Source organism: Miniopterus natalensis, chromosome 2 (genome assembly GCF_054644295.1).
Source record: "Miniopterus natalensis isolate mMinNat1 chromosome 2, mMinNat1.hap1, whole genome shotgun sequence".
Lineage (NCBI taxonomy): Eukaryota > Metazoa > Chordata > Mammalia > Chiroptera > Miniopteridae > Miniopterus > Miniopterus natalensis.
Window position 1 is genome coordinate 97,448,584 of NC_142082.1, and position 18,204 is coordinate 97,466,787.

Consider the following 18,204-nt stretch of genomic DNA (forward strand, 5'->3'; position numbering starts at 1 on the left):
TTACATCACAAAAACTTTAAATGTATTTATAGAACGAATAAGTTACATAGATAAACTTTGAATATGTTTCTGATGTGCAACAGGTTTACATGCACACATCTAAGACTTGACAGCATTAAGTTTAAGGAAAAAACTTAAGAATGGACCTTTAGATAAATATTACAAATAAAGTATGACATTTCTTAAGAAACAAAGTGACAACTCATATTTTACCTTTATGATTCTACTTCTGGCTATCCAAATGGATATTAAAATATGCATGCATGACAGATGAAAAGACTTGGAATTTATAATGTGAATTCTTTAACTCTTTTCTACAAAATGGCAAAGTTGGTTAAAATTAACACTCATCCTTCTGTGGTATAAATATGTTCATAAAAGCAACCTTCTAGTAAAAAGCAGCCAAGATCCATAAAAAAAGGTCTATCTGGACCATTTTTGGTAATAAGGTCCTAATCACAGACCCCTGCAAAGAGATCCAGGGCTTTAAGAAACAGTAGCCAAGCAAAATAAGAAAGTTACTTAATAGCAGCTCCTTTTAGGTACAGTAATTGTATTCAAATTACAGTGTACATTAAATTGTCCATTTACAATTCCCTTTTCACATATACAGGCTGTCAGCTTTTGACCGTCTTTTAGTTTTCAATGGCCAGCTTCATTCTGCCTGTCCCTTCCTCAATTCACAAAAAGAAGAAAGAAAAAAAAAGGGAAAGGAGTTTTATAATATATATATATTTTTTTTAGCAAAGAAAACATTGCACTTTTACCAATCTAAAGTAGTTTCTAGAAAGGAAGGGTATTGTTCAAGGTAGTCGGCTTTGGTATGCAATGGAAGTCACTTCTTCAGTAGTGAGTTGCATTTGCTCAGTACAATGATAACACATTTGTGCTACACAGCATGACAGATGGAGTCTGTTTCCAAATGTTCTATGCTACCTTGGTTCTTAGTATTGCTACACATTGGAAGTTCTGTCATCTCCTTTGGAAAAAGTCCAACAGGTAACAAGAGGGAGAACAGTCTGACCAACCCTTCCGAAGGCTGAAAAGATACTGAGTGACGTCACCCCAGCATGGCAGCACCCCCATCTTGGAACCCATGGGTGACGGGGGGCTCCTGTCAGAGACTAGTGCCGGAAACACTGGAGTCTGGAAGAAAAGCAGTGAGGACTCGGTAACTCTGGGCCCTGCGAATCATGTCTCGGATCTCCATGTTCAGCTCCATCAGCTTGGTGCAGATTTCAGTCAGGCTCTGGTTAGACCCTACCAAAGCATAAGTACCTGTTTGTCCCAAGGTTTGATGACGAAAATATATATTCAGTAGTGTCTGGACCTCATCATCAGAACTGCTTCCAAAGATGTCATTGGGCCACAGACTTCTGCATTCCAAAAAAGAAGAGCAGAGATTATAGGTACTTTTGGTCACAAAGAGGAGAAATTATGAGTCTGTGTTAGTATAAGAACATTCTATATATGAAAAAATCTTTATTGAGATAAAATTCACACATTATACAATTCACAAATCTAAAGGATACAATCCAGTGGCTTTAGTATATTTAGAGTTCTGCAATATCACCATAAATTTATATTAGTAAATATTACTGACTTTGATAAAAATATCTAAATTAAAAATAATCAGCTTATAATCTCATAATTTAAAAACATTTATTTGCTATGTCATGATTCCAATGAATATGTGAATATACTATCAAAATATAGAGGCAAAACCCCCAAAGGATACAGTCAAATACTAATTTTCAAAATAATGTTGGAGTATACACTTAAAAGATTTTAAAAATATATTTTTGTTTCAACCATCCCCCCACACCCCTCTCTTTGGCAACCATCAGCCTGTTATCTATATCTATGGGTCTGTTTGTTTTGTTCATTTTTTTTTTAAATATTCCACACATAAGTGAAATCATATGGTATTTGTCTTACTCTCTGACTTCTTTCACTTAGCACAATACTCTCTGGGTCTATTCATGTTGTTGAACATGGCAAATTTCATTATTTTTTATGGTTGAGTAATATTCCATTGAATATAATGTACCACCAAATTTTTATCCACTCATCTATTAATGGGTACTTGGATTGCTTCTGTATCTTGAGTATCTTAAATAATGCTGTAATGAACATAGAGGTGCATCTATCTTTTCGAATTAGTATTTTGGATTTCTTGGATAGATAACCAGAATTGGAATTACTGGGTCATATGGTAGTTCTAATTTAATTAAATTAAATCAATTTAATTAATTTAATTTAATTTAATAACTTTCATATAATGTAATTTTCCATCACCATATGGTAGTTCTATTTAAATTTTTTGAAAACTTCCAAACTGTTTTCCATAGTGGCTGCACCAATTTGCAGTCCCACCAAGAGTGTACAAGGGTTCCCTTTTCTTCATATCCTTGCCAGCACTTGTTTGTTGATTTTTTGATGATAGCTGTTCTGACAGGTGTGAGGTAGTTTTGCATTGTGGAGTTTTTGTTTTTGTTTTTCAAATCCTCACCCAAGGATATTTTTTTCCATTGCTTTTCGGCGGGGGGGGGGGGGGGGGGGGGGGCGGGGGGGGCGGGGACGGAGAAAGAGATGAAAGAAGGAAGGAGAGAGAGAAACATCAATGTGAGAGAGATACATAGATTGATTGCCTCCCACACGTGCCCCGACTGGGGCCAGGGATCAAGCCTGAAACTGAGGTACATGGGCTCGGCTGGAATCACACCTAGGACCCTTCAGTCCATGCACTGATGCTCTAACCACTAAGCCAAACTGGGAAGGGTGGCATTGTGGTTTTAATTTGCATTTCTCTGATGATTAGTGACATTGAGCACCTTTTCATATGTCTCTTGGCCGTCTGCATATCCTCTTTGGAGAACTATCTATTCAGGTCCTCTGCTCATTTTGAAATTGGATTGTTTGCTTCTTTAGTGTTGTTTGTGTTCTTTATATATTTTGGATATTAACCCTTACCAGTTGTACCATTTGTGAATATAGGTTGGGTTTTTGTTTTATTGATGATTTTCTTCACTGTGCACAGTGTTTTAGTCTGATGTAGTCCCATTTTTTTTTTCTTTTGTTGGTCTTCACCAAGGAGATATATTCAGAAAGATATTGCTAAGACTTATGTCAGAGAGTCTGCTGCTTATGTTTTTTTTTTTTTTAGGAGTTTTGTGGTTTCAGGTTTTACATTTAAGTCTTTAATCCATTTGAATTTATTTTTGTATATCATGTAAGAAGGTGGTCTAATTTCATTTTTTGCATGTATCTGTCCAGTTTTCCCAATATCACTTATTGAAAAGACTGTCTTTACCCCACTGTATATTCTTGCCTCCTGTGTCATAGATTAATTGACCATATAGGCATGGGTTTATTTTTGGGTTCTCTAGTACAATGATTTCTATATCTGTTTTTATGCCAGTAGCATACTGTTTTGATTATTGTAGTATACTTTGAAAGTACCTCATATTTTGTTTTTTTCTTAAGGTTTCTTTGGATATTTGTGGTCTTTTATAGTTCTATATAAATTTTAGGATTAGTTTTCTAGTTCTGAGAAAAATGCTATTGCTATTTTTGCATTGAATATGTATATTGCTTTAGGTAGTAAGGATATTTTCATAATATTAATCATCCCAATCCATGAGCATGGTATATCCTTCATTTATTTGTACCCTCTTCTATTTGTTTAATATTTTATAGTTTTTCAGGGTACAGGTCTTTCATCTCTTTGATTAAATTTATTTCTAAAATTGTTATGCTTTTTGATGCAATTGTAAGCAGGACTGTTTTCTTAATTTCTCCTTCTGATTATTCATTATTGATATATATAAATGCAACAGATTTCTGTAAATTGATTTTTTATCCTGCAAATTATTGAGTTCATTTATTAGTTCTGACCATTTCTGGGTGGAGTCATTAGGGTTTTCTATATATATAGTATCATCTCATCTGCAAATAGTAGTTGTACTTCTTCCTTTCCGATTTTGATGCCTTTTATTTCTTTTTCTTGTCTGATTATTGTGGCTAGGACTTCCACAATAGAAGTGGAATAGAAGTGGTAATAGTGGGTGTCCTTGTCTTGTTCCTGATCTTAGAAGAAAGGCTTTCAGCTCTTCACCATTGAGTATGATATTAGTTGTGTGTGTGTGTGTCATATATGGCCTTTATTATCTTGAGGTATGTTCTCTCTATATACTCACATTGTTGAAAGTTTCTATCATAAAAGGCTGTTGACTTTTGTCAAGTTCTTTTTCTGAGATGATCATATGATTTTTATCCTTCATTTTTTAATGTGATGTAATGTGTTGATTGATTTATCGATACTGAACCATAAATATCAGATGGTCATGGTATATAATATTTTTACTTTATTGTTGAATCCAGTTTGCTAATATTATGTTGAGAAATTTTGAATGTATGTTCATCAAGGATATGGCCTGTAATTTTCTTTTTTGGTAAGATCTTTATCTGGTTTTGTAATGCTGGTTTTGTAGAATGAGTTTGGAAGTGCTCCTTCTTCTATTTTTTGAAATAGTTTAATAAGGCTAGGTATTACCTCTACTTTAAATGTTTGGTAGAATTTACCTGTCAAGCCATTTGGTCCTGGACTTTTATTCGTTGGGTGTTTTGATTAATGCTTCAATTTCATTGCTAGTAATTGGTCTGTTTAGATTTTCTACTACTTGGTTCAATTTATCCATTTAAAACAATTTATAGTATTATTAACACAAATACAATGTGTACACAATGTCTATTCATTTTCCTTGCTGCACAGCCTGGCATTGGGATTGGTGACTCTGATGGCCAGCTGGGCTGCTCTTTCCACAATGGCTTTGCCGTTCTTTGAGAAGTTGTGAGCAATCTCAGCACAGTAAGATTTGTTGGACATCAGCAGCACTTTAAGCTCCTTGATGCTGTGGACCAGAAACTTCTGAAGGCCACTGGGCAGCATGTGCTTTGTTTGCTTTTTGCTCCCATAACCAATGTTGGGCATCAAGATCTGGCCCTGGAATCTTCTGCGCACCCTGTTGTCAATGCCTCTGGGTTTCCGTCAGTTCTGCTTAATTTTGACATATCAGTCTGACTGGTGCCGGATGAACTTCTTGGTCCTCTTTTTGACAATCTTGGGTTTCATGAGGGGTCTGAGGGCAACCATGGTGCCAAATAGGAGATGGCTGCCACCTCTGTAGGCAGCACCAAGGAAGAGAACCAATTTATCCATTTCTTAATAGCTTGTCAAATTTTTGGCCTATAATTAGCCTCAGTATTCTTTAATGATTTCTTGTATTTCTGTAGTGTTGGTTGTAACTTTTCTTTCATTTATGAATTTATTTTGGTTCTCTATCTGGCTGGCTAGAGGCTTATCAATTCTATTTATCCTTTCAAAGAACCAGCTTTTAGTTTCATTGATTTTTCTATTTTTTAAAAAATTTCTATTTCCTTTATTTTCACTCTAATCTTTATTACTCTTTCTTTCTGTTTATTTTGCGTTTTGTTTGCTCTTCTTTTTCTAGTTCCTTTAAATATAGAATTAGATGGTTTATTTGGGATTTTTCTTGTTTCTTGAGGTTGTCCTGTATAGCTATGAACTTCCTTTTTAGAATTGTTTCTGCTGTATCTCAGATACGGAAAAGCTGTGTTTTCATTTTCCTTTGTCTCAAGGTAGTTTTTCATTTCCTGTTTGATTTCCTCTTTGATCTACTAGTTGTTTAGTTACATGTTGATGAATCTCCATGTATTTTTATTCTTTCTAGTTTCCTAGTTTCATGCCATTGTGGTTGGGAAATATGCTTGATATAATTTCAATCTTCTTGAACTTATTGAGGCTTACTTTGGGATCTATCCTGGATAGTTCTGTGTGCACTTGCAAAAATGTATATACTGAAGTGTTTTGATATAATGTTTTATAAATGTCTATTAAGTATATCTAGCATAATGTGACATTTAAGGCCATCACTTCCTTATTAATTTTCTTTCTGAGTGATCTAGGCATTGGTGCGAGTGGGGCATGAAAATCTCCTATTTTTATATAACAATTTCTCCCTTTATGTCCATTAATGTTTGCTTTATATATTAAATGTATTGGGTATGTAGACATTTATGATTGTTATATCCTCTTCTTCAATTGATAATTAGGTAATATCCTTCTATGTCTTTATTTATATTATTTACATTATTTGTTTTAAAGTCTATTTTGTCTGATATGAGTACTTCTATCCCTGCTTTCTGTTTGAATGGAATTCTTTTTCCATCCCTTCACTTTCAGCCTGTGTCTTTTAATATGAAGTGAGTCTCTTGTAGGTACCATATACATGGATGTTTTTTAATCCATTCAGCCACCCATTGTCTTTTTATTGGAGCATTTAATTCATTTACATTTAAAGTTATTATTAATAGGTATGTGCATATTGTCATTTTATCAATTTTTTGTTTGTTTTTATAGTTTTCTGTTCCTTTCTTTTCTTGATCTCTTCCCTTGTGTTTTGCTGTTTTTCTTTAGTGTTTTGTTTGGCTTCTGGTTTCCTAATTCTTTGTGTATCTTTTGTAGGTTTTTGGTTTGAGGGTTACCATGAGGTTTATGTATATAATTCTATATCTATAGCAGTCAATTTTAAGCTGACAGGCATTAACATTTGAATATATTCTAAAAGGATTACATTTCCTCCCCCTCCATGCTTTTTTTGTGTATGAATTTTCTTTATTAAAGTATAGTCTAGTAATCATCTTTCACCATGCAAAGTTATCACACTATTCACTATATTTCCTGTCACCTTTTCACCCATCCCTCCCCTCTGGTAACCATCAGTTTGTTTTTTGTTTCTATAAGTCTTTGTTTGTTTGTTCAGTTGTTTTGATTTTAAAAAATTCCACACTGACCACGCAGTACGTTGTTTTTTCATTTTGTTGATTGTTGAAGTGAAATCATGTGCTATTTGTCTTTGTCTGACTTATTTCACTTAGCATAATACTCTCTAGATCTATCCAAGTTGCTGCAAATGACAGGATTTCACTCTTTTTTATTGCTGAGTAAAATTCCATTGTACTGTTTATAGACCAAATCTTTATCAATTCGTCTGTTGACGGATACCTGTGTTGCTTCCATAACTGTTATTTTAAATAATGTAGTGACACAGGTGTGCATATATCTTTTCAAATTAGTTTTCTTTGGATAAATACCCAGAAGACAGATTGCTGGGTCATACAGTAGGTCTATTTTTAAATTTTTTGTACTGTTTGAGAAATCTCCATACTGTTTTCTATACTGACTGTACCAATTTGCAGTCCTACATGGATACTGCACAGGATACTACACAAGTGTTCCTTTTATCCACATCCTCACCAACTTGTTATTTGTCAACTTCTTGATAATAGCCATAATGATGGGTATGAAGTAGCCATAGTGACAGGTATGAAGTATCTCATTGTGGTTTTGATTTACATTTTCCAGATAGTTAGTGATGTTGAGCATCTTTTCATATGTCTGTTAGTCATCTGTATGTCTTCTTTGGAGAAATGTCTCATATCTTCTGTTCATTTTTGATCATATATATATATATATATATATATATATATATATATATATATTTTTTTTTTTTGTCATTGAAGTGTATCTGTTCCTTATATACTTTGGACATCAAACCCCTGTCAGGTATATAATTTGTGAATATATTCTCCCATTCAGTAGTTTTTTTTAAAAAAAGATTTTTTATTGATTTTTAGAGAGAGCAATAGAGAGAGAAACATTGATATGAGACAACATCAGCTGTCTCCTGTATGCCCACTACTACAGAATTGTGCCCTGACTAGAAACTGAACTGGCAATCTTTTAATTTTATTTTTTTTTAAATATAATTTTTATTGATTTTAGGGAGAGAAAGGGAGAGGGAGAGAGAGACATCAACGATGAGAGAGAGTCATTGATTGGCTGCCTTCCGCACACCTCCTGCTGGGGGATTGAGCCTGCAACCCAGGCAAGTGCCCTGACTGGGAATCGAACTGAGATCTCATAGATCATAGGTTGATGCTCAATCGCTGAGCCATGCTGGCTGGGTGGACCAGCAACCTTTTGGTGCACAGGTGGATGCCCAAGCAACAGAGCCATACTGACCAGGGCAGTACGTTGTTTTTTCATTTTGTTGATTGTTTCCTTTGCTGTACAGAAACTTTTTAATCTGATAAAGTTCCATTTGTTTATTTTTGCTTCTGTTTCACTTGCTCAAAAAGATGTTAAATAGTTTACTACCTATGTTTTCTTTTAGGAGTTTTATGGTTTCTAGTCTTATATTTAAGTCTTTAATTCATTTTGAGTTTATTTTTTGTATGGTGTAAGACAGTGAGTGTCCAATTTTCCCAATAGCACTTATTGAAGAAACTGGCATTTCACCATTGTATATTATTGACTCCTGTGCTATAGATTAATTGATGATATAAGCGAAGGAATATTTCTAGGCTCTTTATTTTGTTTGATTGATCTGTGCACCTGTTTTTTGACAGTACCATACTATTTTGATTTGTATTTATTTTTAAATATTTACTTATTTTTAAAAAATCCTCACCTGAGGAAATGCTTAGAGAGAGGAAAGGGGGGGGGGAGAGAGAGAAAGAGAGAGAGAGAGAAACATCGATGTGAAAACATTTATTGGTTGCCTTCCTTACACTCCCCAGCATTCCCCAGCTGGGGAACAAATACCCAACCCAGGCATGTGTCATGACTGGGAATTGAACTGGTAACCTTTTGGTGCATGGGGGAACATTTAACCAACTGAGCCACTCCAGCTGGGCTATATTAGTTTTCAAAAAAAATTATTTTATATTGAATTGGGGTGACATTGGTAAATAAAATTATATAGGTTTCAGGAATACAACTGTATAATACATCATCTGTATATTGTATTGCGTGTTCACCACCCCAAGTCAAGTCTCCTTCCATCGCCATTTATCCCCTTTTTACCCTTTGCTACCTTCCCCTCACACCCCTTTCCCTCTGGTAATCATCATACTCTTGTTTGTCTATGAGGGGAAGTGAAATAATGTGGTATTTTTCATTTACTGACTGGCTTATTTTGCTTAGTATAATACTCTCCAGGTCCACCCACGCTGTCACAAAGGTAAGACATCATTTTTTACAGCTGAGTAGTAGTCCACTGTATAAATGTACCACTGTTTTTTTATCCACTCATCTACTGATAGACACTTGGGCTGTTTCTAAATCTTGGCTATTGTAAATAACGCTGCAGTGAACATAGGGGTGTATATATTCTTTTGAATTAGTGTTTCAGGTTTCTTCAGATAAATTCCCAGAAATAGATTCACTGGGTCATAAGGCAGTTCAATTTTTAATTTTTTGAGGAACCTCCATACTGCTTTCCACAGTGGCTACACAAATCTGTATTCCCACCAACAGTGCACAAGGGTTTCCTTTTCTTCACATCCTTACCAACACTGGATGTTTGTGGATTTACTGATGATAGTCATTCTGACACATGTGAGTGCTATCTTATTGTGGTTTTAATTTGTATTTCTCTGACATTGAGCATTTTTTCATATGTCAATTGGCCATCTGTATGTCCTCTTTGAAGGAGTGTCTATTTAGGTCCTTTGCCCATTTTGAAATTGGATTGTTTGCTTTTCTGGTGTTGAATTTTATAAGTTCTTTAAAAATTTGCATATTAACCCCTTATCACATGTATCACTGGTGGAAATGTTCTCCCATTCAGTGGGTTGTCTTTTCATTTTGCTGATGGTTTCCTTTGCTGTGCAAAACCTTTGTAGTTTGATGTAACCCCATTCATTTATTTTTTCTTTTGTTTTCCTTGCTTGAAGAGATATATAAAAAAAATCTGCTATGAAAAATGTGTGAGATTTTACTGCTTATGTTTTCTTCTAGGATATTTATAGTTTCAAGTCTAACTTCAAGTCTTTAATCCATTTGGAGTTTATTCTTGTGTGTGGTATAAGAAGATAGCCTATTTTCATTTTTTTGCAGGTATCTGTCCAATTTTCCCAGCACCATTTACCCCATTGTATATTCTTGACTACTTTGTCAAATGCTATTTGAACATAAAAGTGTGAGTTTATTTCTGGGCTCTCTCTTCTGTTCCATTGATTTATAGTTTGTTTTTTACGCCAGCACATGCAGTTTTGATTACTATGGCCTTGTACTATAGTTTGATATCAGGTAGTGTGATCCCTCCATCTTCTTTCTCAGAATTGCTTTGTTTTTCTGGGATCCTTTGTGGTTCCATATAAATTTTTGTATTATTCTAGTTCTGTGAAATATACCATTGATATCTTGATAGGAATTGCACTGAATCTTTAGATTGCTTTGGATAGTATGGACACTTTAATGATGTTAATTCTTCCTATCCATGAACACGGTCTATGCTTCCATTTATTCATATCTTCTTCAATTTCTTTCTTTGGTGTCATAATTTTCCAAGTATAGGTCTTTTATCTCCTTGGTTAAATTTAAATATCATTGATGCAATTGTAAATGGGATTTTTTCCCTCAGTTTCCATTTCTGATAGTTCATTATTAGTGTATAATAGTTTACCAATTTCTGAATATTTTGTATCCTGCTACTTTACTGAATTCAGTAGTTTATCAGTTGTAGTAGTTTTTTTGGTGGAATCTTTAGGGTTTTCTATATACAGTATCATCTGCAAATAATGACAGTGTTACTTCTTCCTTTCCAATTTGGATTCCTTTTATTTCTTCTTGTCTGATTTCTGTGGCTACGACTTCCAGTACTATGTTGAATAAGAGTGGTATAAGCAGACATCACTGTCTTGTTTCTGATCTTAAGGGAAACGCTTTTAGTTGTTAGCTTTTCCTCTTTCATTTCTGATTTTATTTATTTGGGTCCTCTCATTTTTTCTTAATGAGTCTGGGTATAGGTTTGTCAATCGTGTTTATCTTTTCAAAGAACCAGCTCTTGGTTTTATTAATCTTTTGTATTTTTTTTAGACACTATTTCATTTATTTCTCCTCTGATCTTTATTATATCCTTCCTTCTACTCACTTTGGGCTTTGTTAGCTGTACTTTTTCTAGTTCCTTTAAGTGTAAAGTTAGATTGTTTATTTGAGATATTTCTTTTTTCTTAAGGTAGGTCTGTAATTGTATGAGTTTCCCTCTTTGGACTGCTTTCATTGTGTCCCATAGGTTTTGGGTTGTTGTGTTCTCTTTTTCATTTGTTTCAAGGTATCTTTTTATTTCTTCCTTGATCTCATTGTGGGCACATTTTTTATTTAGTAACATATTCTTTAGCTTCCACCTGTTTGTTTTTCAGTTTTGTTTTTTTTTGGGGGGGGGGGTATTGATTTCTAGTTGTTTTTGTTTGTTTGTTTGTTTTTTACCATTATGGTCCCAGAGATGCTTGATATGATGTCAATCTTCTTAAATTTATTAAGACTTGTTTTGTGTCCTAACATGTAGTCTATCCTAGAAAATGTTCTATGTGCACTCATGTGCACTTGAAAAGAATGTATATTCTTCTGCTTTGGGTGAAATGCTCTGAAGATATGAATTAAATCCACACGATCTAGTGTGTGATTTAAGGCTTCTGTTTCCTTGTTGATTTTCTGTCTGGAAGACCTATCCATCATTGTCATTGGGGGGCATTAAGCTCCCCTACTATGAATGTATTACTGTTGATCTCTCCCATTATGTCCATCAAGATTTGCTTTATGTATAGGTGCTCCTATGTTGAATGAATACATGTTTCCATGGGTTATATCCTCTTGTTGGATTGCTCCCTTTATCATTATGTAGTGTCTTTCTTTATCTCTTACTGTAGCCTTTGTTTTAAAGTCTATTGTGTCAGATATAAGTATTGCTACTCCAGATTTTTTTTTGCATTTCCATTTGCATGAAATATCTTTTTCCATTCTTTCACTTTCATCCTGTGTGAGCTTTTGTTCTGAGGTAGGCCTCTTGTAGACATCATATATATGAGTCTTGTTTTCTTGTCCATTCAGCTACCCTACGTCTTTTTTTTTTTTTAATTGTTGAGAGTATTACAGATGTTACCCATTTCCCTCCTTACCCCCCAATTGGAGCATTTAAGCCATTTACATATAAAGTGATTATTGATAGGTACATATATATTGCCATTTTATTCTCCTAACTATGTTCCTCTGCATTTTTCTTCTTAAAGAAAGCCTTGTAACATTTCTTGTAATACTGGTTTGGTCCTAACAAACTCCTTTAGCTTTTTTTTCTCTGGGAAGCTCTTTATTTCTCCTTCAATTTTAAGTGCTCACCTTGCTGGGTAAAGTAGTTTTGGTTGTAGGTCCTTGCTTTTCATCACTTTGAATATTTCATGGCAATCCTTTCTGACCTGAAATGTTTCTGTTGAGAAGTCAGCTGACAGTCTTATTGGAGTTCCCTTGTAGGTAACAAATTGTCTTCTCCTGCTGCTTTTAAGATTGTCTTTAACCTTTTGCATTTTAATTATGATGTGTCTTGGTGTGGGCCTTTTGGGGTTTATCTTGTTTGAGACTCTCTGTGCTTCCTAACTTGTGTGTCTTTTTTCCTTCACTACATTAGGGAAGCTTTTGGCCATTATTTCTTCAAATAGGTTCTCAATTTTTTGCTCACTTTCTTCTCCTTCTGATTCAGATATTGTTATACTTCATCTTGTCCCAAAGGTCCCTTAAACTATTCTGTTTTTTTGAATTCTTATTTTCTTTCTGCTGCTCTGATTGGGTGTCGTCTTCTACCTTGCCCTCCAAATCGCTGATTTGATCCTCTGCTTTACCAACCTACTTTGTATTCCTTCTAATGTATTCTTCATTTTAGATATTGTATTCTTCATTTCTGACTGGTTCTTTTTTATGGTCTCTATCTCCTTTTTTATGCTTTCTATCTCTATGTTTAAGTTCTCATTGATTTCATCCATTCTTCCCCTATGTTCCTCAAGCATCCTTATAACACTGTTTTGAACTTTATATCTGTTAAATTGCTTTTCTTCATTTCATTTAGATCTTTTTCTGGAAATTACTCCTGTTCTTTCATTTGGGGCATGTTTCCTTGTCTTCCCATTTTTGCTGCCTCTTCGTGTTTGTATTAGGTAGAACTGTTATGACTCCAAGTGTTGGTAGGTTGGCCTTATGTAGTAGGTATCCTGATACCAAAAACAACAAAGATACTACAAAAAAAGAGAATTACAGGCCAGTATCTCTGATAGAATTCACCTGTGAAGCTGTCTGGTCCTTGGCTTTTGTTGGATTTTTAAAATTTCTGCTTTAATTTCACTGCTAGTAATATGACTGTTCATATTTTCTTTTCCTTTCTGGCATAGTCTCGGTAGGTTGTATGTTTCTAGAAATTTATCCATTTCTTCTAGGTTGTCCAATTTGTTGGCATATAGTTGTTCATAGTATTCTTTAATGATCCTTTGTATTGCTATAGTGTTAGTTGTAATCTCTTCTCTTTCATTTCTGATTTAATTTATATAGGCCTCTGTCTCTTTTTCATGATGAGTCTGACTAGAGGTTTGCCAATTTTATTTATCCTTTCCAAGAACTAGTTCTTAGTTTCATTGGCTCTTTTTTACCTTTTATGTTCTATTTTGTTCATTATTCCTCTCATCTTTATTATGTTTCTTGAGATAGGCCTGTATAACTGGAATTCTCTTAGAAGTGTTTTTTGTTTGTTTGTTTTTTTCCTTTTAAAGAGACATTTTAATATTATATCTTATATAGTTTACCAAGTATATGCAGAGTAACTTTATTTGTATAATGTAATTTTTAGAAAGTTGTGTTTTCATTTTCATTTTTCTCAAGATAGTTTTTGATTTCCTCTTTGATCCACTGATTGCATAGTAGCATGTTGTTTAATCTCCACATACTTGTGTTCTTTCCAGTTTTGGCTCTATAGTTAATTTCTAGTTTCATGCCATTGTATTTGGAAAATATGCTTGATATAATTTCATTCTTTCTGAATTTTTGAGCCTTGTTTTGTGTCCTAATGGGATCTTTCCTGGAAAATGTTCCATGTGCACTTGAGAAAAATGTGCATTCTGCAGTTTGGGGATAAAAGGATCTATAAATGTCTAATTGGATCTTTCCTAATGTAACACATAAAGTCATTATTTCCCTATTAATTTTCTGTCTTGATGATCTATCCATTAAGGTAAGTGTGATGTTAAAATCCTCAATTATTATTGTATTAGTGTTAATTTCTGCCATTATTTCCATTAGTATTTGCTTTATATACTTAGGTGCTCCAATGTTGGGGTCATATATATACACAAATGTTATATCCTAGTCTTGGAATGCCCATTTTATTATTATGTAATATTCTTCCTTGTCTCTTTTTACATTGTTTTAAAGTCTGTTAGTGTGATATGAGTGCTACCCCACTTTCTACTCATTTCTATATGATTGGAATATCTTTTTCCATCCTTCACTTTGTCTGAATGTGCCTTTTGATCTAAAGTGAGCCTCTTGTGGGCAGCATACAGATGAGTATTGTTGTCTTTTTAAATATATCTTTATTGATTTCAGAGGAAGGGAGAGAGAGAGTTGAAACATCAATGATGAGAGAGTCGTCATTGATCGGCTGCCTCCTGCATGCCCCTGACTGGAGATCGAGCCCACAACCCAGGCATGTGCCCTGACTGGGAATGGAACTGTTATCTCCTGGATCCTAGGTTGATTCTGAACCGCTAAGCCACACCTGGCTGGGCTGTTTTTTTTTTTAAATCCTCACCTGAGCATATGTTTTACTGATTTTGGAGAGGAGGGGAGGGAGAGACAGAGCAACTGATGTGTGAGAGAAACATTGATTGGTTGATTCCCATATTCATGCCCACTGGAACCTAGGTATGTGCCCTGACCAGGAACTGAACTGACAACCTTTCAGTGCTCAGGATGATGCTCCAACCAACTAAGCCATACCAGCGAGAGCAAGTCTTGTCTTTTTTATCTATTCAGCCACTATATGTCTTTTGATTAGACCATTTAGTCAGTTACATTTAAAGTAATAATTTATAGGTAAATGCTTATTGTCATTTTGTTTTTTGTTTTTTTTAAAAAAATGTCATTTTGTTAATTGTTTTTGTTTTCTCTGTTCCTTTCATTTCTTGCTGTTTCCTTTTTTTTAAAAAAATTATCTTGTTGAAAGTATTACAAATTTTTCCCCCACTGATTCCCTCCACCTGTAACACTTCCCCCAGGCCTTCACCACACTATTGTCTGTTTCCATGGGTTATGCATATATGCATATAAGTTCTTAGATTAATCTCTCCCCACCCACCCACCCTTGCCTTCCCTCTGAGATTCATCAGTTTGTTCCATGTTTCTGTGTCTCTGAATCTATTTTGTTCATTGGTTTATTTTGTTTATTAGATTCCATATATGAGTAAGATCATGTGACACAGCCTTTTTCTGACTGGCTTATTTCCCTTAACATATTACTCTCCAGGTCCCACCATGCTGTCTCAAAGGGTAAGGGATCCTTCTTTTTCACAGCTGCATAGTGTTCCATGGTGTAAATGTCTGAGAAGATGCTTGATATGATTTCAGTCTTCTTGAACTTGTAGAGACTTGTTTTGTGTCCTACCATGTGGTCTGTTTTTGAGAATATCCCATGTGCGCTTGAAGAGAATGCCTATTCTGCAGCTTTGGGGTGAAATGTTCTGTAAGTGTCAATTATTTCCATCTGATCTAGTGTGACATTTAAAATCACTGTTTTGTTGTTGATTTTTGTCTGGAAGATCTATCCAGTAAGTTTGTGGGGTGTTAAAGTCTGCTACTGTGACTGTATTGCTGTCAATCTCTCCCTTAAAGTCCTCCAGAAGGTTTTTTTCTCTCCAGTCTGTGTGAGTCGTTTGTTTTGAGGTGGGTCTCCTGTAGATGGCATATATTTGGATCTTGTTTTCTTATCCATTCAGCAGCCCTATGCTTTTTATTAGAGCATTTAATCCCTTTATATTTAAGTTTACTATTGACAGGTACTTATCTATTGCCATTTTATTTCTTTATGCCTGTGCTTCTCTTTCTCTCTATTTTAACTTCTTATTCCAGCAATCCCTTTAACATTTCTTACAACGCTGGTTTGGTGGTGATAAACTCCTTTAGCCTTTTATTTTGTTTGAAAGCTCTTTATTTCACCATCTATTCTGAATGATAGCTTTGCTGGATAGAGTATTCTTGGTTTCAGATCCTTGTTCTGTATTATCTTGAATATTTCATGCCATTCCCTCTGGCCTGTAGAGCTTTTGATGAGAAATCAGCTGACAGCCTTATAGGAGCTCCTTTGTAGGTAACAGATTGCTTTTCTCTTGCTGCCTTTAATATTCTCTCTTTATCTTGAACTTTTGGCATATTAATTATGATGTGTCTTGGCATGGTCCTTTTTAGATTCTTCTTGCTTGGGATTCTCTGTGCCTCCTGAACTCGTGTGACTTTTTCCTTGACCAGGTTAAGGAAGTTTTCTTCTATTATTTCTTCTAACAGGTTCTCTAACCCTTGCTTACTTTCGACCTCTTCTGGTGCCCCTGTGATGTGAATATTGTTACATTTCATGTTGTCCCACAGCTCCCTTAAACTGTCCTGTTTTTTAATTGTTTTTTCTTTTTGGTTCTCTGATTGAGTGATTTTTTCCTACTTTGTCATCTGATTCCCTGATCGGACCTTCAGCTTCCCTTAATCTGTTTGTTTATTCCTTCCAATGTTTTATTTTATTTTATTTTTATTTCTACTATGTCATTCTTAATTTCCTTCATAGTTTCCATTTCTTTTCTCATGCTGTTGGGCATCTTTATGATCAGTATTCTGAATTCTATATCTGATAGATTGCTTATCTCCATTTCATTTAGCATTTCTCCTGGAGAATTCTTTTTTTCTTTCATTTGGGGCTTGTTTTTTGGTCTCCCCAGTTTGGCTGCCTGTTTGGATTTGTTTCTATGTATTAGGTAGATCTGCTAGGACTCCCAGTCTTTTGGATGGTCTCTGGTGCAGGCCAATGTCAGACGCAGTTTGTAACTGGCCTTGAGTATCCTGTTAGAAGGTTTCTGCACTCCACAGCTTCTGGTTTCCTCTGCTGGGGCTAGGTGTGTTTGGACAAGACCAAGATGTGCACCAAGGTCAGATTTTCCAAGCCTTAGGTCCAGAAGCAAATCAGGCAAGGACTCAAAGCACCTTGCCGTTTTCTTTTGAATTGCCGGTTTTCTTTAGTGTTGTGTTTGGGGTTCTTTCTATTGACTTTTGTTTGTTTGTTTACATTGTGTAGTTTTTCTCTTTGTTGCTACCATGAGTTCATATATATCCATCTCTACATATATATCCATCTATATCTATAGCAATCTGTTTTCAGCTGATAGTTGTTTAAATCTAAATGCATTCTAAAAGCACTGCATTTTTACGCCCTCATCCATAATTTATATTTGAGGTCATGTTTTATATATTTTTGTTTTCTGTATCCCTCTTTATTGTAGTTGTTAATTTTGCTACCTTTGTCTTTTCAGCTTCATATTAGCTTTTTAAGTGGTTGATTCACTGTGCTTATTATATATAATTATTACATATTTGCCTTTACCAGTGAGGTTTCTTTCCTGTATTTTCCTATTTTTGTTGATTGCTTTTTCTGTTTTGAATGAAGACCCTTTAACATTTCTTTTAAAGCTGATTTAGAGGTGGTGAATTCCTTTAATTTGTGCTTGTTGTGGAAACTTTCATGTCTCCTTGAATTCTGAATGATAACCTTGCTAGGTAAATTATTCCAGATTGTAGGTCCCCTTCTTTCAGCTCTTTAAAGTTGTCCTGCCACCCTTCTGGCCTTTAAAGTTGTTGCACAGAACTCAGCTGATAGCCTTATGGGATTCCTTTGTATATAACTCATTGTTTTCCTCATGCTTCCTTCAAGATTGTCTATTTATCTTTAACTTTGCCAATTTAATTACAATATACCTTGGTGTGAGCCTCATTGTGTTCATCTTGTTTGGAACTGTCCGTGCTTCCTGGACTTGGATGTCAGTTTCCTACCCCAGATTAGGAAAGTTTTCAGCCATTATTTCTTCAAATATATTTTATGTCATTCTTTCTCTTCACCTTTTGTAATCCCTAAAATGAGCATGTTACATTTGATCTTGACCTAGAAGTCCCTTATACTATCCTTATTTTTAAATTTTTAAAAAAGTTCGCTATTCTGATTGGGTGATAGCCACTATTCTGTATACAGGTTGTTAATGAATTCTTCT

General features: G+C 34.8%; 1 protein-coding gene and 1 pseudogene across 3 annotated transcripts in view; both read right to left on the reverse strand.

The window, feature by feature from the left end:
* Nucleotides 1–18,204, reverse strand: part of FRY (FRY microtubule binding protein) — a 505,671-nt gene continuing 487,467 nt past the window's right edge. For all 3 annotated transcript variants that reach the window (XM_087814426.1, XM_016213841.2, XM_016213842.2), the window contains one exon: nucleotides 1–1,376. In XM_087814426.1, the coding sequence (XP_087670552.1) occupies nucleotides 1,118–1,376 (259 nt within the window). In that variant the 3' untranslated portion in view covers nucleotides 1–1,117. The remainder of the gene's footprint in view (nucleotides 1,377–18,204) is intronic.
* On the reverse strand, nucleotides 4,751–5,260 carry LOC107537759 (large ribosomal subunit protein eL32 pseudogene; annotated as a pseudogene).